This window comes from Etheostoma spectabile, chromosome 10 (genome assembly GCF_008692095.1).
Source record: "Etheostoma spectabile isolate EspeVRDwgs_2016 chromosome 10, UIUC_Espe_1.0, whole genome shotgun sequence".
In the NCBI taxonomy this organism is placed as follows: Eukaryota; Metazoa; Chordata; class Actinopteri; order Perciformes; family Percidae; genus Etheostoma; species Etheostoma spectabile.
Genome location: NC_045742.1, coordinates 25,047,000 through 25,073,913, shown reverse-complemented (window position 1 = coordinate 25,073,913; position 26,914 = coordinate 25,047,000). Strand labels below are relative to the sequence as shown.

Sequence of the window (26,914 nt, the reverse complement as noted above, 5' to 3'; positions counted from 1 at the left end):
AAGAAGAGAAGAAAAACAACTATTGACTATGTGAATATCAGGGGCGGAGCCATACATTGTAAACATTCAGGCCTCAGCCCAAACTCTGGGCTCAGCCCATCCTTGATCATAGAATATTAGGTCACATAATTTGGAAAAAAACATGATAGCTGCCAAAAGTTCGTTATATCAGATTTCTCCCCATCTGTTTTCATCATTAATCCTAAAACCATAACACAAGAAATCGTGAGGTTGACTTTTTTCCTATGGAATGCCGTTTCATTCAATATTAAATAAATGAATAAATATATACAGTACATAAATATGCCTATATGTGTCCTGAAAAATAATATAAATATAAAAAATAATCTTATTTAAAATAATTTTATTTAAAGTATAAATATATAAAGTCAACATATTTCAATAAATAAATGGATAGGTTTTACTTTTTTAATTTCAGAGGAATTTCATTTCAGAAGTCCACATTTATTTATATCCCTCTATTTATTTGAACTTCTTGTATTTAAACAAAGGGGCATGGTTATCTGTCAGCCTCAGAATAAAAGTGACTAGCAGCATATCACTATCTGCCAGAGGAAATAAAACGAGAGCTTGTCAGATTCCCAGGCTAACTAGCTAGTGTGGTCCTGTTGCTGAGACTGCTTCGCAAGGAGGAGAGCGCGTCTCGATAGCTTGAAGACCAACCAGAGCCAGCACAGGGGACCCGCTTCATAACAGGCTGATGGCTAGCTGCTGGCTAGCTGCTACCTAAAGAAAACGACGGCAGCTAAACCAAGCACCAGAGGCGCTGATCCACATTATCCGATCCTGAACGACCCCGACTCTCAGCTGGATCAGCAAACTTAAAGGAGTATTCTGGTTGATTTCAACATGTACCTCTGTTTGTTTTTTTTAAATTTGGAGTGCTGTCAGTAGTGAGACAAATGAAAACAATTGGTGCTGTCTACTCCGTGTTATCCTCCTGCTAGATTTTGCACCCAACAGGCTTAAACAGGGCAAGTTTCAAAGATGTTTTTAAGCCTCTAAATGTGTTCAAAATGTCATTACCTGTGCCTAACCATGTGCAGTTATTCCTTCCAAGTGAACACAGTGAATTTGACTGCAGTAGATGTGATAGAAAGGCATAAAAATTGTTAATCGACTAGCGTCAACTTCACCGGAACACAGGAAATTAAACAGAGGTACAGTATGTGCACTGGCTGAATTAACATTACTTTTATGGGTTCTGCTAGTCACCAGCGCACTCTGAACCTGCCCCGGCGCTGGGGTTTGCACTGGCTGAATTTGAGTTGCTACAACCGTGAACTGAAAGTCCATATCCGCAGCTGGTATCCACTTTTTTTCCAGAAAAGTTGTTTCAGCAGTGGAGAGAGAGCACTGATGGCTGTGGGTGGATAGCTGCTTTGGTCGGAGGCTGTGTGAAATATAAGAAGTAGAAATAAACAGAAAAAGAAGACATCATGAAATAGAGGTCATCTGAAAAAAATACATCTAGACTTATGAAGTAATAAACAAATGTGTACTTAAGACTGCTTGATTATGGAAAACTTTTAATAAAAATTATTTTGGTCAATATTGAAATGACAAAACGTGATTTCTCATCGGCTTTTGGAAAGATCAGTAAATGTTAAAAACACTCATGTAAAATGCAAACACTCAAATCTTAGCCCTTAAACCTCAGTCATTGTTTCCTTTCCAATCTGATGCCCTGGAACACAGAGCCATATCAGACCTATCACCATAAGGTTACTGTACTGTATCTGTTGTGCATTTTAACATATTTCTGTCCCTCTGACCTCGCTTTAGCCTACTGACCTGAGAGAGGGCAGCACTGGGAGTTGTGGGACGTGAAGTCTTGTCTCACTATGTTGTCTTCCTTCCAAGGAAAGCTGGTGCGGAATGGAGTGGACAATAAAGCAGCGGTGGTGAGTCACCGCCATATGATCAGTAATCATAGCTTTCTGTTCCCTGCGGCTAAACACCCTCCCCCGCCGGTCTAGGCGAACGCTGTGACTCATTACCCCCTAACTATGAGCTTTATCAAAGAAGAGAGTTTTAAGTTTACTCTTTAAATAAGAGTTTACTTGTTTTTGTGATCGCTAGGAGACAAAATCGTAATCGTAATTAAATTTGATTAATTGCACAGTCCTAATCCTCATGCTTCACATGCTAAAATACAAGTCCATACCTTATATCATAATGTCTTTTTTTCTTCAACATATTTGTGGACTTTCCTGATAATATCTGTTTCTCTGTCACTGTTTTCAGATCTGCATTGAGGGGAACATTGCCAGTGGGAAGACTACTTGTCTGGAGTATTTCAGCAAAACTAGCAATATAGAGGTACAACAAATCAAAGTCCTTAAACAGCAAAGCTGTGCATGTGCTCCCAAAAGAAAGTATCACTCTAGTCGTTGACCATATTGGCCTGAGTCGTAACATGACTGCTGTTTGACACGAGGGGCATGAAGAAGATGGTCGGACTTTGGGTTAAAGGCTTTATAATAAAATACTAATTTAGCTTTTTACACCTAATATGCGTCCCTCCTTTGCCTCAACCCTTTGACTTCCATTCCCTCCTTTTGTAATAAGGGCATTCAAAAAACGCGGGAAAAAATAAGAATTTAAGGTCAAAATGAAAATACCAAGTGTGGTCTCAGTTTCACATTCAGTTGAACATTAAATTCCAAAATCCAGTGTTTAAGCGCAGCAAGTTGTTAGCAATGTTACTGTTGGGTCATGAAAGCACAACCCTGGACATTGGAAATGTTCATTAATGATTCTCCTTTTTGTTTTTGTTCCAGGTTCTTACAGAACCAGTCTCTAAATGGAGGAATGTCCGTGGACACAACCCTCTGGTATTATACATATTAGTGGTATAACGGACCATAGTTGATCCGTGTTCCCTATGGATCAACACTCAGGGTTTAGAACTCATGTGACCCACTGATCAATTGCAAAGTTTAACCATAGTAATTGAGTGAAATACATTTTTACTGTTGCTCTTACTTAAGGAGGCCAATAAATCACAATAGAGGGTTGCTGTGAAAGGATACAGACAACGCAATATTCGGTTCACGTAAACAGCACATCTTAAAATCCGGTGCTTAAATGACCGGTATTTACTGGACGGAATAGGATTTTGCTGCCACTTAAATGTCTTTGCTGCTGTCTGATGCTCCAACACAGACATTGCTGCATGTCACGCTACTTAACACTAAAGTTACACCTGGCAGCAGCCGTTGATGTTAGCCTACCGTTAGCTAGTAACTGGAATAAACACAGTTAAAATGCTGACAGCTAAACTCTGTAGTGTGACTGTATTTTACTGTAGAAGTTTCCAACACCGGGACGTACAGCAGTCTGCCTCTAAAGCTAGGAGTTAAAAGGATTGGTGGGTGGATTGATCCAAATATTGGTAATATCGATACTGAGATTGATACTTTAGTTTAAGTTTCTTTCGAGTTTGCACTGCTGCGGTTTCATGAAAAAGTCGACCTGGCTGTGTAAGTGCCGCTGCTTTCACATGCCGCTACTGACACAGCGCAGAGCAGGCACTTAGCTCCTCCAACCCCTTCTTTTGGTTTGATGTTGTACAGTCACGTAACTCAGCGGTGGCAGACAAACAAGCAAGCAAGCAGCCAGGCTCTGCGGCAGCCAGAAGCACACACACACAAGCAGGACAGAGATAGTCAGAGACTGTGTAACTATATTTTCAGGCTGAAAATGAAACGACAAGCTGTAAAATTTGTAAAAAGTCTGTAAGATACAGTCCCTTACAAAAGTCTTGTCGCTTGTCTACAAATTGACCTGAAGTGCCGCTGAAATATATTTCTCCTCAAGATTTATTTAAAGCACGACAGGATAATTTAATACGCCAACCTTTTGTAAATAAGATTCAATGCAAAACGAAACTGTCAAAAAGTATTCTAATATTCACAGCTTGGTAAAGCCCATTGAGTCAATTTTTGCAAAGACATAAGTGTTATCGCCTTGTCATATGAGCTCCACCTGTGACAATATGGATCAATCAGGTCTCAGGTGTGTATAAAACAACCCCAGTACACTAGACCTTCACATCAACTGCCCTAGACCTCTGCAATATGCCTAAGATTCACCCTGAGACTAAAGTTTTGATTATCAAGAAGACCAATCCACTGCTGATGTGGCACACCTTCAATGTGTCTCAGCGTCAAGTACAGAGGAATAAAAAAACATTTGAGACACTGGACGTTTTTGACAAGCCCAGGTCAGGCAGACCCCGCAAGACAACTGCTCGAGAGGACCGTTTGTTGCCTCCATGGATGAATCAGTGCCCAGAACCAGCACTAACAAAAGACAATTGAAAAACCGTGTGGCAGTTGTCAAGGCCCACACCTGCTAAAATGGACCTGGAGAAGTGGAAGAAAGTGGATTTTTCAGATTATCTCTGTTGAATTACACCGCATTCGCCGCAAATATTGCAGGAGACCTACTGGAGCCCGCATGAATCCAAGATTCAACCAGAAAACGTGAAATTTGGTGGCGGAAAAATCATGGTCTGGGGTTACATCCAGAATGGGGGTGTGCGAGAGATCTGCAGGGTGGAAGGCAACATCAATAGTCTCAAATAGCAAGAAATCTTAGCTACCTCTTATATTCCCAACCCAAAAGAGGCCAAATTCTGCAGCAGGTGTGCTCCATCGCATACTTCATCTCCACTTCAAAGTTCCTCAAGGCGAAGAAGATCAAGATGCTCCAGGATTGGCCGGCCCAGTCACCAGACATGAACATCATTGAGCTATTGTGGGTAGATGAAAGAGGAAGCATGGAAGACCAAACCAAAGAATATGATAAACTCTGGGAGGCAGCAAGACTGCTTTCCTAGCTATTCCTGATGACTTCAAATACATTGGATGAATCCTTGCCAAGCCGCAGGATGCATCCCTTCAAGCCATGGAAGTCTACAAGATATTAAATTTGAATCTCACAGCACCACTATTTATTTGCTGACATATTTAGTATTGCAGTAATTGTTCAATCTCTGTATAGGCGACAAAACTTGTTCTTGCCAAAATTTGACCTTTCTGTGTTGTTTAAATATAAATCTTTTTTTAGTGAAACTAATTATTTCAGTGCATTGAACATCATGGGAGGGTTTTAGCTTTCATATGAGCTATTTCTTACACCAATTGATTCATTAAAAGTCAGGTTAATAGCAGGTGTTTCTACAATATATACAACAAGACTTTGTCAGGGACTGTACAGTCGTAACACAACAGATGTATTCAGCATGTGAAAATACTTTCCTGGTTTTAACTCTTAATAATCCAAAGGTAACATCACAAAAACACTTAAGGTCATAAATTTAATTCAGATTTAGCAATTGATGATGCATCCACCTTAAGTAATAGCATTGTATCGGCAAACTGTCCTGTATTTACTTGGTATCTGACAATACCAAACAGTGCACACCACTAGCTAAAAGACCAAACTAGCACTTGGTCACTGCTGTTGTCGGAAAAACAACACAGACGTGACTAAATGTTGCATTTACTTAAAACTGGTAAACCTCAAAGTTATTGTAAAATACCCTTTTCTCATCTGTTTTTGTCTTTTACAGCAATTTACTGGTGAAAGTTATTCTTGTAAAAGTTATTACATTTTTAATAATTTTTTGAATCCCCTCCTTTTTGGTGGTGATCTGAAAACTGAGCGGATCTTAATCGTGAGTTTTGTGATCCTTGCACACCCCTAGCACATATATAATTTTGTCATTGTGTGTGACGTGACATCACCTTTATAAATTGGGTCGGACATAAAATTATTTGGTATAGAGTGATAATTATATTAACAATATGTTAGTAGTGCTAAATTTTAGTGTTAGATGTTTAGTGCTATATGTTAGGTTAGACGTTTAAATGAATAAATAAAGCTCTGCAGACCTACTGAAGAGCTAAATTGCTTTTTGCAAGACTCAGAGACAGCAAACTACCTACATAGTTAGATACCAGAGGGATGAGAGACATTTGTTTTTGACCCTTTTGTGAACTGACCCTTTAGTTGATCTTAGTTGATTTGGATATATCCGTGTACTGTATGTACATGTGAATTTAGCCTAATGCTGGCACTATGTTCACAAAAGTCACAAAAAACTTTAAAAACCTTGCTCTGGCACCACAATTGTCCAGCTTAAACCTTGTGGAATGCCTCCAGTGGTTTGTCCAGCACTAGAATTAATTTTCTGTAGCTTGTCATGCTGGTTGTGTCAGCTGTTTGTTTCTGTCCCTGCAGGCTCTGTACCAGGATCCTGAACGATGGGGCATCACTCTGCAGACATATGTTCAACTCACCATGCTAGACAGGCACATGTCTGCCATAGTAAGTGTACTGTTTGTTAGAAACGCAGCCATCTTATTGTATACTAGTTAAGAGTAACTTTGTTTTTTCTGTTTTCTATGATTTGTGTCTAATCGATGATGGGAACAACATCTTTAAAATTGGTCCAGTATTAAGGAAAATCACTGCAATTACTAGTTATACAATGGTATTGGGCCATTAAACCTTCATTTACTTCCACTAAACGTGCCTCATCTTCTCTCCAAATGGTCTCCTCTCGTTTTTAACACCGGTCGTCCTGCGTCTTTATCACGTAGTTTTTCCACCGTTCCCTTCCCACTGAACCTGAGAGGAGCCGATGAGCGCAGCACCAACCCACCCGTACCAGAGCGTCCAGCAGGCTCTTGATCAGCGCCCAGAGGACTCCCTTGCTCTTACCTGGTGATCTGGTGGAAGCACAACCAGGGGACATGCACGTCACGCAAACAGAGAGGCCTCTTCAAAAACATACCGAAGCAGTACTTTAAATCGGTTTCTACTCCGCGACAGCGCTCTCACTCCGCTGATGACCGTGAGATGTTTGTTCAGCAACAGCGAGCCCAGTTCCACTCAGATACTTCCCCTTCAAAAGGCAGGAGTGAATAAATCGGACTGGGATGATTACCCTAGAAACCTCTGAATCCTCAGTGTTTCTAGCATGTTTTTATCTTGTGATAAGAAACTCATCTCTTAACCTGTCCCCCTTTTGTAAGCCCCTATTAGATTCTCACTAAAGCACCTACGGATAAAACGCTCCTGCTACAATTTATTTAGATATTATTTTTTTTTATACTTATCTCCTTTCACACAAGTGTGTATACAAGCCATTTATATATGCATACAGTTTCTCTCTGCACTACCTCCATTTAACATTTTTTGATATTTTAGATATTTTTATAGTCTTATCCTGTATGTTGTCAAACACTGTAAAAAGGGTTTGCTTAATCCCATTGCACGGTACTGTGTACTTGTGTATCATTACAATAAAGGCTTTCTATCTGTCTTGTTTGTATTTTCTTTCAACCAATCACACAACCATCTTGGGGGAGCGGCGCCGCGCTCCGACACAGAACGCTGTCTTCCAGAGGAAGGAGACGTCCGACTCCCAGCACCCCTTGACCATCCTGCCATACCAGACTCTGACATCTGACAACCTCACCAGACTCTGAATCATCGGACATACCATCTCGAACATCGGACATCACCATCGCTCTGAGCATCTGCCATATCCAGACTCTGAACCATCGCTACATCATACTCGATTCTTGAAACCCCTGACATAACCCATACTCTGAACATCTGACATTACCAGCCTCTGACATCTGACATACATAGACTCTGAACCTCGACATAACCACTCTGAACCATCGCGACAATACCCATAGACTCTGATACAACTGACATACCAGACTCTAACCATCGCCATCACCAGACCTCTGAACACTGACATACCAGACTCTGAACATCGGAATACCGACTCTGACCTCTGACTAATACCTCGACTCCTGACTCGGATCATACCATATCTGAACCATCGGACTATTACCAACTCTGCATACCATCCGTGACATCCTATACTCTGAACATCGCGTTACATACCAGACTCTGACGACTCATATTCCAACCTCTGAACACTGGCATACCAACTCTGACCTCATCTGACATACCAGACTCCTGACATCGACATCCGACTCTGAATCTCGACATACCAGACCTGACCCTCTGCAGCATCCCCAGACTCTGAACATCCTCGACCATTACCAACCTGACATCTGACATACCCACACTCTGAACTGACTAATACCAGACTCGACACATTGACATACACGACTCTGACACATCTGACATACCAGACTTCCTGACCATTCCGGTGGGCAATCCATTACCAGACTCTGAACCTCTACATATTATCATACTTACTGCTCCCGTCTGCCTTTTAAAAAAAACCTTGTGTTTTTCTTCCGTGTGTATATCACACTTAACTATACATCAATACAGTTATACATCCCGTACTATACCATGCATTGTGTTGTCAATAGAAATCCCATGTGGCCACTTTCGGCACGCTCATATCCGATATTACAACTTGCGGTTTCGGTCCGTGTCTCCTGTATTTCTCCATCTTCACCATCCTCTGATTGTTATATGGAATCTTTCGTCAACCCGTGATCCCACGTACAGAAAAGGCCTCGTCATGAAGTTCCCCTCAGGTTCCGGCTCCCGTTCATCTATAATCTTCATCCTCCTCCGTGGGCGCTGCACCTGCCGACACCGTGCACAGAGGGATAAGATAGTCATCTATTCGCACCAGCAGAGCTGCCCTCCTACGGTCCAGTTCCTCCGATTCCTTCTTTCCCCTTTAACAAGTAGTCTTAAGTTGGATTCTCCACATGGAACTGCGTTTCCCAGCCAGCCCCTTGGTTTTTTGCTGCACATGCATCAGTGCATGAATTGTATAAAAAAACTGTTTCAGATTCTATAAAACAAAACTAGTTCTGATAATTCCAGGAAATGAGAATCAACAGGACTTGCCGCTAATGATGTCTTTGAATTCATAATTCTGACATATAATCTACCGCCCTAATCTATGGTTCTCATGTTTTCAACCTTATAAGGGTCGTGTCTTTTAGTGGGGTCCAAGGCACATACTGCAATTATATCTTGTTTGCAATTTAGAATGTCCATTTATCTGTTTATTTTGATTTTTACTTTTTTAATGCGTTTTGTGCAATTTCCTATTTATTTATAAGGTAATATGCTTTGTGAATATTGCACTGTTAAACTTGACTTTGCCACTCTGTCGTAATACCGCACAAGATTTCCTATTGCTCGAAAACGCACATAAGTTCTTGACATCTTGAATATTTTTTTCCCTGGTTCTTTCTCCGTAACCCTTGTCCTAAAGCTCATTTTGGCATTATACAAACGTTGTGGCGATTTGCACTTCTCAACCCACTTTCCTATGCACAACTGCTGCTGCACGCCTTTCCCTCAGATAAAACCTATACTCTATCTTACCTAGGGTCTTTAGATATTAGAAGATAATAACCTATATTATCTTTAATCGCTCTATAAGATATTAGAAGATAATACCTTACTACTTAAGTGGTCTATAGAATAGTTAAGAGATAAATATTACTTAATGAGTCTATAGTAGATATTAGGAGAGATAAATACCTAATTATCTTACTAGGTCTTAAGATGCTTAGCCGAGATAAAATAACCTATATTATCTTACAGGTCTATAAAGATATTAAGAGCAAATACCTATAGTTAACTAATGGGTCTACTAAAAGATATTAGAGAGATACATATATCTTAATATGTCTTAAGATATTTGAGCGATAAACACCCTATATTACTTATCGGTCTATAAGATATGTATAGAGATCAACTACCTATATTATCTTAACGGTCATATAAGATCATTAGAGAGATAAATATTATCTTAAGGTTCTATAAGATATAGAGAGATCAATATTATCTTAATAGTCTATAAGCCATATTAGAAGATAAAGATTATCTTAATAGCTGTCTAAAGAGATTAGAGAGATTTTTGGTCAAAAATCCCTATATTATCTTAATGTCTATAAGATATTAGAGACAGATAAATACCTAGATCTAGTACCATACTATTATAACAGAGATGATAAATGTACTGCTCACTCGTCCCAACAGCTTTAGCTACAAAAACTAACAATCAGTCTTTTAATTAGTCTAAATTCCCTAATTCTTTAATTATTTTAATTACCATGTATGTAATAAAACATACAGAAAGGCTGTAGGTGTTACATTAAGGTCTGATTGGGACATTTTGAAACATTACCAGTTTGATACGTGCATCAAGAATATTTTTGGTTATTAAAAGTTCCTGAAAGCAACATAAGCGGTTTTTTGCTAACTGATTAGCCTTTAGCTAATCACTAGCAGCCTCGCTATACGTTAGCTATCTAGCGAGCTAGCTCCTATAAAGTCGTCTTTTACCTGCCTCCGGGCTCCATGTTTCAGTTCCGTCCAGCGACGGCGGCTGGTTAAATGTTTCTTTTTTTAATTTACGACTTTAGATAATGTCGACTTTGCTCTGCATTTTAGTCTTTCGTTTAGAGAGGACTAATGCGTTTGGATGCAAGAAATAAACCCGGACGCGTCAGAGACGACTGCCTCCCACATGAACCGCGTCAGGCTCACTCACCCCTCCAAAGATCGTCTATTGGGAAGATGACCGGGAAAAAAAGACAATTGACGAATCTTAAAGCTACTAAAGTATAAAAATACGTAAAGAAATGCTTTTTTAATCTGTTATAAGAGCAGATTTAAGACATTTAACTGGGTAAACGGTGAAAATACATATGATTTATCTTAAAACGTGTAAATATGTCAAAACACATTTTTAAATGCACAAAATATCTTTACAGATTTTCCTCCAATTTCTTTATTTGACTTCATTTATTTTACACACAACTTGCTCTTGAAGTTTACTTTTAATTTAAATATGTTTTAAAATCATTTGTATGCTATATCCCTCTTTTAAATAATTTTATTTTAATACTATCTCTCTTATTTTATTTATTTGCATACAGTAGGTAAAGCGAAAAATATTTTTGTATTAATACTAATTATATTCTTAATTTCGGGCTGCTGACAAGAATCCAGATAAAGTGAAAGGGAAACTATTGCGCGCGAGTCGTCAGTCGGGAGGGGTCCCCTGACGCATCTTGGTTTCTTGCTTTGTACAGTTCCTGTTGATCACTCACCAGACGGGCGCCTTACACCATTTACTCACAGCTTGATCAGCAGTCACCGTTCAAACGGTTTTTATTTTATAACTTATTTAACGAGTTTTTTGGCATAGACAAATCTTAAAATGGAAATTAAACGTTTACCTACTTATATTATATTCCCACTATTTTAATTGATTGATTTTAGGCTATCTAAATATAATATTAAAGAAAAACACTGAACACGTGTCTGCAGTCTGCTTGTAGTTCCTGTTTCACAACCACCCAGGTCGCTTTTACAACCAGAAACCAGCATTCACTGAAACCTCAAAGTTTTATTTTGTGAATTATTTAACGATTTTGCCATTACCATCTAAAATGGAATGTTACCGTTACTACTTTATTTAGATTCAATTTTTTAATTGATTGATTTTATCTATTTAAATAAATCAATTAGAGGAAAAACCCATGAAAACAACTTTCTGCAGCTCTGCTTGTAGTTCCTGTTTTTTCACCACCAGAGAGCCGCATTTAACACCAGAAACAATTGAACAGGTGGAAGTTCAGTCACTGAACTCTTAAGGTTTATTTTAATGAATTATTTAATTATTTTTCCCTAGCAACATTCAAAAGGGATCCACACAAACACCCGTTTTACTACTAAAAAAAATATTATATTCAATGATTTTAAAATTGGTTTGAGTTTTTAGGGCTATATAAATCGGGTGAGACGGACCCCTGCATGATATACGCTGACCAGGATGACGGGCGCTCCCGGTCCTGCAGCCCATATACTCTTGGGTGTAATGGGTGAAATCGTGTAAATGGTCGTAAAATCAGGGGTCTTTCCACAGGGGGTTCCGCTGACCCCTAGGGGATCCGCCGGAGGTACCGCCTGCTCAGGTGGTTCGCGAAAGTTTTGGTTGATTTAGTACTTCTTTTGATATTCCCCCCCCCCCTTGCAATTTTTTTTTCCACTATTGAAAGTCTTTAATCACATTAACATGATTCCAACACACTTGTGTAAACAGATAAATGGAGCATAATATGTTTTCATCACAATGCTCCATCTCAAGTCGAGCACACAGGAGCTCTTTCACGCTGAGGCACCGTTCACATTCACAACACCTTCCCCACTACATGTCTATGTTACCCCATTAAAACATGAATCTGTCAGTTATCCGTTAACTAGTTCAGTATTGTCTGCCCATTAACATGTAGTTTCTTATTCCTGCCAGGTGCACTACCAATCATCCCACTTATTTTCCTTTTCACTTTAGTTTAAAAATGTCGTCCATTTTGAATAGCTTTTATGCCTGATTTACATGCATTGACAGAACACTGTGATCTGGCGGATCAGTTTATGATGTTTGTTATGTTTTTTATAACTTGGCATTGGCATGGCCGCCCTACTCACTGGGGCCTCGCACATGTTTAAAATAAAAACACTGAATAATGAACTGTGTAATTATTTGTAGTATCCTTTAGTATGACTGCACAATAGCAAGGTACATTTACACCTGGCACTAGAGGACCAGTTTTTGTACTAACACCATTTTTATACAATTATACTAGAATTATTGGGTTTCCCCGCTCTCATCTCGCCTCAGTTTGGGGGGTCCTTGGCCTGGATACGTGGAGACCCCTGTTGTTAAATGGTGTATTGCGCCATCTGGCTGGTCATCTCAACGGGACAACTCCATGAAAACGTGTCTGCAGTTCTTCTTGTAGTTCCCTCGTTTCGATCACCACCAGAGTGCCGCAATTACACATGTCCGCCTACCAGTACCCTCGTCTACAACGAGGAAGTCAATAGACCAGAAACTTTTTAAGACATTGTGCGCCGAGGCTGTGAGTTATATTTTTTTCGACTCCTCCTAACCACAGAGAGAGTCTTAAACCTCCCTATGGGATAACTAAGAAGCTGTCACCCTCTGTCGCAACAGGTAAGTGTTTTAAAAGTAATATTTGAGAACAAGACTCTGTATGCTTACAGCCCAGCCCGTTTACTTCACTTTTCACGTTTACAAAAGACTCATTTTTTGAAAATACCTATGGATGATTGTGTCCGTAGCCCTCCATTTGCGTGCATAACTTTTAGTAATCTGACTAGATTCCTTATTTAGGACGTTTTGAGTAACTTCCGTCCCACCGGTCCCATCCTATATTAAATAAGAAGGAGGAGGGGCCATTTTATGCTAGCCTCGAAGCCTCACCTGCAGTTAGCACTCCATTGACTGCCATCTCATTTTGGCGCCACTTTGTACAGGGAATAGTTTTACCTCTGCAGCGTTTTTAAAAGACTCTATTGGTCCGGTGTTTTATTTCTAAAGAGACCCGATAATGTATCAAAGGCTCCGGGTAGCTTGTAGCACACGTTATGGCTCGTACCAACGCTGTTATAAAAATAGGCTAACGATTGTATCATGACCACGACAAATCACCGTACTGTCAGGAGAAGCTCGCAGACAGTTTGATTTACGTTAGCTGTTTGGTTTTAATTACAACCGTTAAGATTGCCTTTCTCTTGCACACTACCCACAAGACTTACGACTTTCAGGCCACGTTTTGCACACGTCACTTTTTACGTCGTCAAGCTCAGTTTGCGGCTGCGCAGTAACGCCTAGCCATCAACGGAAAAGTGCTTCGTTTCTGTACTGAGAAAGTTGAACTAACGTACGGAGCTTACGGTTTTAGTAAAATAATACGTAGAGAGATGAAGGGGATCGTTTCTTCTTTCCGTGAGAGAACAAAAAGTAATTTTTGTTTTCTCACATTAGACGGCTCACTTTTTTATAACTTATTCGCCTAGCTAAGCTTTTTACTGTGTACATGTATTGGGGTTACATTTAAGCTTATTCGGCTAGCTAAGGTAAATTCCGGGTGTCCGCGGTTTTGGTAAATATCTCCAGGTACAGTGAGCCCGTCAAAGCAGAGACGTCGCTGTTACGTTTAGTATTGGTGGGTGAGTGTGTACTTTTCCCAGACATCGCAAATAAAAACATGTTTTTCTAAAAACGAAGGTTTTAAGTCACTACTATGTCCGTCAAGCTCAGTTGCGGCTGCTCAGTCAACGCCTCCATCAACGGAAAAGTGCTTCTAAGTTCTGTAACGGGAGAAAGTTTGAAAACAACGGACGGAGCTCACGGTTTTTTAAGTAAAATAAGTACGGTATGAGATATGAATGGATCGTCTTCTTCGTTGAGAAAAACAAGTAAGTTTAGTTTTTCTCATCTTATTTTACACTATAATCCTATATATTGATGTGGACATGTTGGGGTCGTAGCTATTCCGCGAGCTAGGGTAAATTCAACCGGGTTTCGCGGTTTTGGTAATAATCTCCAGGTCACATCTGAGCGCAGCAAGCAGAGACTCCCTCTGTCGTTTAGATGGTAGTAGGGTAGTACTTTGTCCATGACGTCGCAAATTAAAAACCAATTTTTTTTTAACACGGTTGCGGGGGTAACACTCCCGCATGGGACCCCCAAACCTTCCCGCGCCACATCACCCAGCCTCCTATCTGGGGGACTTCCAGACGGCGTCACTAGGCCAGGTTGAGATATAAATCCCTCCACACCTAGTCCTGGTCTTCCCCAGGCCTGCTACCAGCTGTCGACGTCCTGCCACCTAGTCACCTGGTCTTTCCCCGGCCATCCTTCCAGCTGGACGTCCTCCACCTATCTTGGTCTCCTCCCCCGAGTTCCTTCCCCTCTCCCGATCTTGTGACGTCCCTCCCACCTAGTTTGGCTCTTCCCCGAGGCCGTCCTTCCTCCTGCGGTGGACGTCCATCCACCCTATCCTCGGGTCCGCTTCCCCGAGGCCCTGCTCCAGCGGGACGTCCCTCCACCTATTCCTGGGTCTTCCCCGAGGCCTTGCTCCCCAGCTGGACGTCCTGCACCTAGTCCTTGGTCTTCTCCCCGAGATCTCCCCCAGCTGGACGTCTCTGTACCACCTCCCTAGGGACCCCCCCCAGTGACGGCATCCCTTACCAGATGCCCGAACCACCTCAACTGGGTCCTTCCTCGAAGCGAAGGAGCAGGCGGCTTCTATCTCCGATGCTCCTTCTTTCGGACTCGAGCTTCTCACCCTTATTCTCAAGGGAGACGCCAGCCCCCCCACCCTCCCCCTGCCTGAGGAAACCCATTTCAGCTGCTTTTTACCTGGGATCCTTTGGCTCTTTTTGTCCTGGACCCGCCTTCAGGACCTAGGTGAGGTCGATTGAGATCTTATCCCTTGTGTATATTTCATTATTATTATTATTACTATTTATTTTTAAGATTACTTTTTTGGGGCATTTTTAGGCCTTATTGACAAGACAGCTGAAGAAATGAAAGGGGGGGAATGACAATGCAGCAAAAGGAGCTCTATGTGCGCCCCACTCTCTACCAACTGAGGCTACCCGGGCACCCCTAATGTCCTGTGCAACTTTTATTTATCACTTAAAAGAAACATTTGGTCATGTACGGGTCTTATTTTTGTGTTGATCGTTAAATCATAGTTTGTTTTTTTTTAGAGAAGTATTAACTTTGCGACACATTTGAGTGAAGTTACTTTTCGGTCCTTGATTATTGCCCCGTAGGCTCATTTTAAGGCTGCAATGACTTCTTGCCTTTAACTTAATTTGATTACTTGATATAAATATATATTTTCTCTTTTCACCAGCACGGTGCGTTACCGAAGGTGCGGAACAGCTGCTGGAGTCATCTCAGAGACTGGTGAGGCCTCTGTGTAAGTGATCTCGGTCTCTGATATCCAGTCTGCCCTGTCTGTGTACGATGGAGTGAATAATTACTCGCTTTTTCTGTCTCTCTTCGTTGTTAATGCAGTTTCAGCATAGTTTTTTGGATATTTTGAGGTTGGTTTTATTGTCTGTTATAGTGTCATTTGTACGTAACATATGCAATATATTGCCTCACTAAGTAACCTGTGTCCTTTATTTAAGATGTTATATTGAATACAGTAGTCCCTCCACTGACAGAGTGCATGTTGGGGACAGACACTGCTTTTTTATCTGGTTCTGCGTCCAATAATAAATATTATTGTCTTTATCTATTACAACTAATTATCATCCCCACGTCTTAATTCGTTTTTTTTTTCCTGTATTTTGGCGTTCCTCCGTCATTGAAGCGGTCCTGTGTGCAGATATACGGAAGTAAAGACACCATTGGCCATCTACAACTACAGTTCTCCTTCTGAATCTTGAGAATCAAAGATGTTGCCCTCTTGTGGAAACCTTAAATGAACTTTTCAGTGATTTCTGTGGAGACTTGACAGGAGAACTCGTGGATAAAAAATATTTTAAATGATGAGTATGTCTGTGAAAATAAGCAAGCAGCAGAAACCGCTTATACGATAAATATCCAGAAACATTTTGGGACTCGGTCAAAAGGGGAAGCAGGCCCTGCTATGAGTTCCGCAGAGATTATTTACATGACGAGGAAGGGGCTTAGATCTGTACCTGCACCACTGTATTCCGCCTGCTTCTTTCAAGGAGGACCCCCCAAATTGGATACAAACTTCACTTACAAGGTAGTTTAAAGCAGATCAGATTGCTCCTCTATTCTTTATCTTTGATGTCGGATCTTATATATGCCCCTTCTAATGGCGTCTGTGTGTTTGTCCTTATGTCCGTGCACAGCATTATTCATTTGCATTTCTCCATACACAATGCAGGAGTTTTTTGGCGCCTGCCCCCCACCTGACATCTCTCCCTTATAAGTGCATGGGTTATGTGGTTACCTTTCAGACCTTCTTGTGTAAGACACCAGAGTGTAAATCTGTGTGTATTTTCCCATAAAGGATTACATAATCTTAATCTTTTCGTTGTTTCTGCTTTTCAGGCCTCCAAGGCCTCCCGTTTGCCACCACGATATCAGGGAAAGTTGAAGTCAACAGCCCACAAAATATCAGATAAGTTTTGGATGGCAAACAAAATCAGTTACAAAACGGAAACCACCATCTGATTTGTCTGTTATATGTCACGGTTGTTTTAGTAAACACGGAAATTGTATCCATCCTAAATAAAGAAGTCAAAGAACAGGAAAATGAAGTCCGAGTCGTCAATCAAATGCTACGCGACGTACATCCCTGAGGTCAAAGCAGACATTTCTCCCGTTCACTGCTGACACCCAAGAAAACATCCAAACAACTCCTCTCGCTGGTTGGTACAAACCTGGAATTGAAAGACAGCCCTCGCTCATGCAATGTTACAACTCTGGGGCACACAGCGACACACTGCGGTGCTCTGGATTTCTACCTGTGTCTCTTACTTTTGCATGAACAAACCCATCCACCCATCAAGACGGAACACGGCTTGGAGACCGTCTCTTCCTGTGTGTTCTCAGGTTAACCCAGATTAAGGCCAATGAGAGGTCTTCCAGGACATTAAGCTGAACTCTGACAACGTTTAACTCCACATCTTGATGGAGTCACAGATCTGTCTTCATCAGTGCTGTCGAAGAGACACTGTATGACGTGAAAGGCCCTAATACCTATTTCTCTAAAGTCCCTCGTGCGTGACTTGCAGACAGGATTGTGATTAAGATTCGCTTCTGAGGACGGTTTCTTGCAGAGTGGAAAGTAAAAGCTTTAGTGAGCAGACTAGAAAAACATACGTTCTCGCAAATGCTCTGGCAAAGAGCATAAGGTTTTTGACCGAACGTAGAGTTGTAACTCTGTGCCTTTCCCCAATTTATGCACTGATGTGCTGTCTGCTTTCCCATTTTGAGACACAGCAAGACTCTCCACATCCAGCACCATTACTGAAATCGTACATCTAATACTCGTTCGTTTTTTGCTTCACATGTGGTAAACAACCACAACAAATAAAAATAATCTAATCCTTTTATCAACAAACAAGAGTAAGGAAATACTGTCTTTGGCCTGACGGCTGCTTTCATGCCAACTGACGTGAAGACTAACTGTGTAACTATACAGAACGTCCCTGTGAGGACTAGCGTTGGTCCATCGCTTTCTAAAGCACTTCTTTTTATTTGACGTGGCCTACACTGAGCACCAAACATTCCTATAAAATGCCTCTCCTTACACAATGCGGAGTTTTTTGCAGCTCTTGTGGCTCTACAGAATCCAAGAAATCAAGGACTTTTTTTCGCAATGCCTCACAGAGGCGACAAACACATGAAACATCTGATCCCTTTCATGTGTGGATTCGTTTAATGAGAAGAGTCCCCTTTTGATGATTGTCCTGATCTCCACGGCTCAGGACGCTCAGAGCTTACATCAACTGTGTTCTTCAACGGACTGATGACCGGCCGTTTTTCAACAGTGATCTTGTAGTAGCGACATACTCTTTCTTCTGTCACCTACCCCCCCAGTGTTGTATGGTCCAGTTCCCGTAAGCTGCGTCCACACCACTTTTCTGGACAAACCTGGCTGCCATCTTCGATTCTCTGAGTTGAGTGTCACCTTCCTCTCTTCGATCCTTACCCTTAGCTGCGCTGCTTGCCGAGGTGTTCACCCAGCGTTTCAAGAGTAAAAAATACTCCCTGGATCCTGAGGACGTCACGTGTCAGTAACAAGTATCATGACCGACATTTGGGTCCTTGAAAATGTCAAGGCTATGCACTAAGCATCTTAGTAATAAGTACATATGCTGAAAACGCTACAGGGTCTCTACTCTGTTTCCTTCTAGATGAGACTATGGTTTTGTGATTATGTCTTTACCATTACGGTGCTGACGCCTCTGCAATCAGCATCTTTTGGAGCGGCCAGTCCTTTTCTTCTCAGTGCAGGACAGACCTGCGACCCCACTCTGCCTGTCTCCCCTATTTCCCTTGTTGGAACATCCGTCTCTCTGCACCTCCCATCTTGGTGGTGAATACACACAGCTGTTATGAAATGGGCATGTTAAATAGTGGGTGCAGAAGATGACTACTAAATGCTTAATGTCGGCGCCCTTCCACTTCTCGATAGGAAGCTCCTTTCTTGCCAGGAGTCTGTGTGAGACTCTCTTTGCGCTTTTTCCGTACAATCAGCTCACTCCAGGTATGTTGGTTTGCGCTATGCAATTGCTGATTCCTTAAATGTTTTCATACTTTTTTTTTTACTCTTTCCATGTTGACACCTTTTTTGAATAGTCTTTTTTTGATGCTGAATCATGCTCATTAATATGATATGGAAGGGTAACAAATAAGATCAACTGCACCCACACTCTGTGTCCTCTGTCAGATTGATGTTGTATCACATCTTGCTCGTTTACTTTCCAGAATTAATCACTCAGCACCACACGCACGCTGTCTCACGTTTGTTTTGTATGGTTTTTTGACGTACAGTACTTTCAACAGACAGTGGCTGACTTAGGTTCTTCTTCCAGGTCTGGTCTGTGCTCTGGTGTTTCTAATGTTTTCCCTCACTTCTTCAGACCGGTCTTCATACTCATCTCCTCACTCCGGTATGGTCCATGCTGGATCTCCCCGTTACATTTATGAAAAATTAAGGATTAGTCATGAACACCGATTCACACGTTTTTCTTCTTCTCCTACTTTTCCCGTCTTGTCTCTCATATCCAGGCTGCCTTTCTTAGGCATACCATCTAGGAGAGAAGCCCTCGGGGCGCTGGGGAACACCCCGGGGGCATTCTTTGCGCAGTTTAGCTATTGCTCAGTCTTAAGATCAGTACAGTCAGTTAAAATTGCCTGTTTGAACCTGGGCCGATTGCTCTTGGCCTGTGGTATTGCTCGCTTTCTCATTTTCTCGCAAAACACATATTGTACCCCAAAATACCTTCCGAAGGACCCCCAAAGCTCTTAATGTTCCACTCCACTGTATCGCCTACTGCTGACCTTGCTTGACATCTCATGCAATAGAAGGGTAGCAGTAACATTTATGTTCAAGGCTCTTCTCTTCTGTAGCCTGGGTCGTTATCAATTTCATGTTAATATATTATCATAAATTTAGTCAACGTAGCAATCAAAATTGATATCTCACTCCAGACCAGGGTACACCTCCTTAATAACAGCAGAAAAAGGCAGAGGAGTGAACTTAATACTTTTCATAATTTCATTGCAACCCCCTCAAACTTTCCAAATGTGTTTCTTCTCGCGAGATCATTTACTTGTTTTAGGGAGATAAAGTTGGCGGACTAGCAGAGATCACCCTGGGCTTTTTGCCGTGGCAGTACTGGGTATAATACTGTAATTTAATAATAGTGTGTTGCCTGTCTGTAAGAGAGGTTTTGTCATGAATCGCATCTTAATACTACTCTCGGGTTTTAAATGTTATTGACGCCATTTGCAATGAACTAATTAAAAACAGATGAATTCAACTGTCTCAGTTTCAGTAATTCTTTAGTATCACGTCTCTGTCTTTGTGCAATAATGAGATGATATTATAATAACAACCATGTAGCTCTGAGTTGACAACAAAGTCCTTCTAATACGGGTCTACACAGGAACTAAAATCACACAACGAAATAAAACCGTGCAGTTAAAAACTGTTTTGGCTTTGTTTGTAATCTAGCATCTTAAAATAAAGACAATTAGAAACATATACAACTGAATATTTTTGTTACAGATAAATTAGTACATCTCTTTTCAATCAAAGAAAAGTCAATAAATTCTTACACATGATCTTCCTTTTTATCTTGAAGACGCGTTGAACTTTACTGACGGTGATCGAAAGTTGGACCTAACTGCTCATCTAGCAGCCGCCACATTAAGATTTCGACACTATGAATCATCATTTAGAGTATGAATGAAGTATGAATGATTTTGACTGACAAGTTAGATCAGAGAAACAATTTAATGATGAAATCAGCATAGACATTCACGTTTATCAGACAATGCTATAAATGAATAAAACCTTCAAATTTCAATGAAGTAGAGATCTGATCCCTTAGTTCACTTGTACGACGGTTTATGAACCCTCCACGTTTTTTGGACAAGTGTGGTTTGAAAGAACCCCAAATACTGATATAGAAACTTTATGAATGGGTCCAATTTGAATCATTTATGCAGTGACAGACATGTTCAACATGGAGCCACAGTAGTGTGTTGTGTCTTTAGCACTGAGATCAATCATCACAAATGTTTCCTTTTATTATTTCCTTTCCTCGTGGTCAGATCGGCTGAAGAGTCCAGCGACTTGGTGAATCTGTTCTGTCAGCAGAGAGAGAACGCTGACCGGAGAGAAGACTCGGGAGCTGTCTCATCAGCACCAGGTGCACATATCAAACATGCCCTTTAAAGACGGGTTCTGATGGTGGTGAAGACGACTCCCTTAATGAATATCGAGAGATTTCCCTGCTGGTCTGTACTCCCACCTTAAAGGACTACAGACTAAATCAGGTCTTAGCTCCCTTCCCTCATTCAGTCAGTTTTCCAGTCAGCTCCTGCGTCGGACATAAACCTCTCAGAGAGAAGACTCCATCCTCCTGGAAGTGCTGAAACTCCAATCAATAGAAGAACCAGTGAGCTGACAGGCTGCTCAGATGAAGAGAGTGAAGTGAGAGTTTCCTACAGGGTCTGCCTTATCGCCACAGCTCAGTAAATGGGTATCTTTTTTCAGGGATCAACCCTTATCGGGCCGATATTTGTCAATTTGGTCACATTATAGGCAGCCCAGTTGTATCCTACCAATAGCCGTATACACATATCAATTGATAGGTCGCTACTTGGCTCCTCTACAGCCTCTATAAGCAGTCTGTCACACTTGCAAAACAAACTGTTAAAACTTCAGAAGCTATCTGATTTTTTTTTTTTTACTTTGTATTATATTTAAAGTTTCAGTTTTAATTAAATAATTTCCTAAGCATTACCTAACTTTTTGTGGTAGTTTAGTTCAGACCAAGATTCTGCAACGGAGATGAACTGTTTTTAGAGCGTCACGGGAAAAAGATGCCGCGGTCCTTAACCGGGCCCGTCGAGGCTCGACTCAAACCAGCCTGATTTGTTCACTGTGACTGAGTTCCAGAGGCTGGTTTACGACCGAAGTCACAGTCTCCTGTTCCAACATGCCGTATAAGACTGTCCAGCATCCACGGCGTTAGATACCACGAGGCGCCTGAATCGACGAAATAAAATCGTGTTTCTTGGGCTGATTCATCACTAGAAAGAAGCTGTGCAACCTCTCACTACATCACTAACATTTCACCCATTCCATTTCGACAAATCAAATGATATGTCCAGCTAGCACAATAACTAAAAGTTCGGAAGCTGGAACATGAAGTAAAAGACGGCTTGTTATGGAGATGATACACACCGTCTTGTCCTCCATTTGGTGTAACCGGCTCAGAGCTTTCAGAGCGCTGCAGACCTGGCTCGTTGCATTATAAGTTGGTAAGTTTCATCTCATCCTCGTTGCGAATCGTGGTCTAGAATCTGAGCGTTAACTCATTTTTCTTTTTTAGTCTTAAGCATATTGGGTTTTTAATAGTGGTTATCTGTTTTAAACTGTAATTATAATAATCTGCTATAGATATCGTCCTTACAATCCCAGTTCTGTTTGAACTCAAATCTTTTCTTTATATTTCTGGTTCACACAAAGCTGTTCGCATCTACGTTTGAGTGTTTTCTGCATAGCAGCTTCAACTGAACAGATTTCATACTATAAAATCACAGCAAAAATTTTTATTTTGTAGTTGCTAAATCTTGCATCACAATTTGTTTAATCTTCATGATTTCAGTTTTGCTGCCCAAGTTATCCAAGATCTTCAGACGAAATCCGTTCTTTGTGAATTCTGTTCTGTGCAGCGAGTACCTGCACAAAATCAAAGAGAAGATCTGGAGCTGTTTATCAGTGTTGCATAATCAAACACTTCGCCTCTTTGAACTGAAATGGTGGGATTTCTGCTGGCACCTGTACGCCCAGCTGAAGGCTACGAGAACGACTCAGGTCTGAGTCTCCTTCCATCATTTACCGCGTCATTTTTCCAGCCATCTCTGCGTCTGGACCATAAACCTCTCATAGAGAAGAGCTCCCACCTCCTGGAAGTGCGAATATTCCAATCAGAGAGAAACCATGGAGCTGACAGGCTTGCTCAGCATTAAGACGAGTGTCAAGTGAAGGAGTTTTCCTACAGTTTCCTGCTTATATTCCCAGCTCAGGTAATATTGTTATCTTTTTCAGCGTATCGACCCATATATTGCAAGCCATATTTGGCACATTTGCACATTATTGTATCCAGTGTTTTGGATTTTAACTACCGTTGTCGTACATTATTAATTCAAAGCCTGTGCTCTGTTTCGGCTCCTCTCAACCAGCTCTATAAGCATTCTGTAACACTTTGCAAACAAACTGTTAAACTTCAGGAGCTATAACATTTCTTTTTTTTTTTGTGACTGTGTATTAGTTAAAGTTTCAGTTTATTAAAGAATTTCCTAAAGCATTATACACTAATTTTGTGTTAGTGTTAAGTTTCAGCTCAAAGAGTCTCAACCGATATACGTTTTAGAGCGCTCACAGGGATCAAGAGCGCCGTTCTGAACCGGCCGTCTAAGTCCTCGACTCAAACCAGCTGATGTTCACTGCAACTACGTCTCCAGAGGCTGTTTTAGGACTACGAAGTCTCCGTCCAACATGCCCGATAGAGAAGTCATTCGTTGCTTCAATCTCAGCTACAAATATCGCATACCAAAGAGTCATCATCATTTTCATTTCTATGTTCCAAACACTGTTGAATGGCAGAGTTTCTAGATGCGAGCCTCAACCGCCCGCCCCTAAGCAATTGGTAACTGTTTATTACGGGTGAGGCGAGCTAGACAGTGATGAACATAAAGAGAGAGCGGATGAACAAAGTCCTGAAGTCTAGTCTCGAAGCGATAAGAGTGCGTGTTTAGGTATGAGACACCCGTCGCGTCTCCCTTTGGTGTGAACTCGTCCGCTTTCAGCAGCGTGCCAGACTCGCTCTTTTTTCTTGCACAGAAGTTGGTAAGGTCTTTCAACGCATCTCGTCCGCGACTCTTTCTGGTCTGAAACCGAGCTTAAACCTCTTTTTTCATTTTTAGTGTAAACTGCTATACTTTCGGTTTTTATATATCTGTTTAATTAATTGTAATAATCTGTATCGATCTCTCCCTGAAAATACAGTATCTGTTGACAACAAATCTTTTATCTTTATTTCTGGTTTCCACAAGCAGAAGTCTCATCTATTTTTGAGTGTTTCTGCATGCAGCTTAAACTTGAACGATTTTCATACCTATAGAATTACAGTCAGATAGTTTTTATTTTTTCTATGTTATACAAAAATCCCTGCCATCACATTTTTAATCCGCCTTGAGCTTCATTTTTGTGCCCAGTTATCAGATCTTCCCAGAAGAAATCCGTTTTTTGTGAATCTGTTCCTCGTGCAGCATAGAGAGAACAGAACCCAAACAGAGAAGTATCCTCTGGCGCTGTTTCATCAGTGTGGCAGATATCAACCCTCCCGCTTAAAACAGAAATGGGGGGATTTCCTGCTTGCCTGTACTCAAATGATCCGAACTCAGGTCTGCGTCTCCTTCCATCATTACTTCAGTCTTTGCCCCAGTTCCGCTCCTGCCATTCTGGACCATCCAACCTCTCAAGAGAGCGCTCCATCCCTCTGGAATGCTGACACTCCAATCAGCAGAGGAGAAGTAAACCAGTGGACTGACAGGCTGCTCGCATGAAGAGAGTGAATTGAGGAGTTGTCCTACATGTCTGCCTTATATCTCACAGCTCAGTTAAGTCAGACAAAGACTGTATATTTAATCAATAATATGTTGCCTCTGGAATACGAGGGTTGTCATGAGCCCATCTTAAATATAACCGTCTTCTTTACAATTGTATATTTGACAGTCCCCTTTACAAATGAACAAATGTAGAAACAGATGAATTCAATGGTCTCAGTTCAGTATTATTCATATCCCAGTCTTCTGTCTTTTTGAGATAATGAGATGCTATTAATAATATACAATGTAGCTCTGAGCACAAAGTCATGATATAAGATAAAACGTTTATTGGCTTTTTTAATGTCCTCTGCAGCTTAAACAGAAACCATTTAAAACAATTTTTTGTACAGCTAAATAGATAATCTCTCTTTAAAAAAACGCTTTAACAGTAATTAAATAATGATAACTAGCTTCCTTTTTATCTGACCGAGCAGTGAACTTTTACCTGACGGTGATGAAAGTTGTAACAACTGTTCAGCAGAGCAGCACATTAAGATTTCCATCCTCTATGAATCATCATTTAGAGTCACCGAGACAGCATGTAGTGAAGAACAGCTGTATTTACACACGGCTGGTCCTCTGCATTGAAGCACCATAGAAGCATTGCTCATCTGGGCCTTTATATGTGAACAATTGTACATGCGATATCGACAGGTCTACATGTCTCTGTTCCACTGCGTGCTATATTATATCATGTGTCGTAATCTCACTTTAACATTTAACCAAGTCAAACAAAAGTACTACTTTTCCCCTAAAGTGAACAAAACCCACTTGATGTGACATACAAAACTCCAGTCAGTAATTTCCAATCCTCAGGTATTCTGTTCTTGTGTTAGTGAGGCAGTAAAAGTCCTCAAAATGATGTTCTGCTTCTGATTTAAGATGTTATTACAGTTTAAAATTTACACAGGATTTTATCCCGGGACCATACAATGCTTCAATGATGTGAGTTATCGACACCTCAGTATGTTTTGTGTATTCAGGCGCTTGAGATCAAATCATCACAAAATGCTTTTTTCCTTTTATATATTTTCATGTGTCGTTGTCCGGTGGTTCAATCGAGTTCCTGAATGAGTCCAGGTATCTGTCGTGAATTCCTGTCTCTGTGCCCCCAGCCGAATGATGACACAGCTGACCGGGAGATACCACGCTCCTCTGGATCTGTTTATTTTCTATGCTAGTGGTGCCGACATATGAAACATTCCCTTTTAAAGACCGTAGTGGTACTGAATATATCGGCAGTGATTTCCTGGCTGCACCAGCTGCAGAATCTGTACTCCCAACCCTGAAGGACTATGATCCCTAATCATGTCCTTGAGTCTCCTTCCCTCATTACTCATGTCATGTTTCCGTCAGCTTCCTGCAGTCTGCGACCATAAACTCTCATGCAGAGAAAGGCTCCATCCTCCTCCTGGAAAGTGTCTGAAACTCCCATTATCGAGAATATTACCAGTGGACTGGACAGGCTGCCTCCATACGAAGAGAGTGAAGTGGGCGTTTCACTACCGTGTCTGCCTTATATCTCACAGTCAGGCTTCGTCAGACAAATACTGAATATTCTTTCATAATAAAATCATTGTTGCTTTTGCTCCCTTCTGTAAGAAGTACTAGGTTTTTGTCTTCCAAATTCATCTTCATTTAACTTCTCACTCCCCTGTGGTTTTGTTAAATGTTAATTGGACGGTCATTTACAAACTGAACTTGTAATCGAACAGTATGTAATTCCAAGTCTCTCGCTTCAGCTTACTTATTTATTATCAGTCTACTCCTTTATGAGAATAATGAGATATATTAATAATAACATATGTAGCTCTGAGATAAGTTTCCTGCTAATTTCCTCGTTTTTTTTTTTTTTTTTTTAAATCTTCGCATCTAAAATACAAATATAGAAATTACTTAAACATTACAAAGACATAAATAATGTTCTGTACCATGATATACAATTATTAACATCCTCTTCACTCAATGAAAATTAAATAAATTCACCATTTATACTTCTCGTATTTCTACCGGGAGACCTGAGGAACTTTACCTGCGTACGTGATGTCCGTTTTACACTTGTCTCACGAGATTTGCGCCACTCATTAAGATTTTTTCATACATCTATTGACATTCAAGCATTCTAGGTCACCAAGACATGCATTAGTGCAGACACAACTGTTATATTCTACAGGCTGTCCTCTCAGGAGCAAA

General features: G+C 40.9%; 1 protein-coding gene across 2 annotated transcripts in view; it reads left to right on the top strand.

The window, feature by feature from the left end:
• tk2 (thymidine kinase 2) overlaps positions 1–26,914 on the top strand; it is a 38,039-nt gene that overhangs the window by 1,349 nt on the left and 9,776 nt on the right. Inside the window, exons 2-4 of one of the 2 annotated variants that reach the window (XM_032527497.1) lie at positions 1,885–1,925; positions 2,269–2,343; positions 2,805–2,858. In XM_032527497.1, coding sequence (XP_032383388.1) covers positions 1,885–1,925; positions 2,269–2,343; positions 2,805–2,858 — 170 coding nt within the window. Of the gene's footprint in view, positions 1–1,806; positions 1,926–2,268; positions 2,344–2,804; positions 2,859–26,914 lie in introns of both variants that reach the window. The other variant, XM_032527498.1, reaches the window with a different exon arrangement.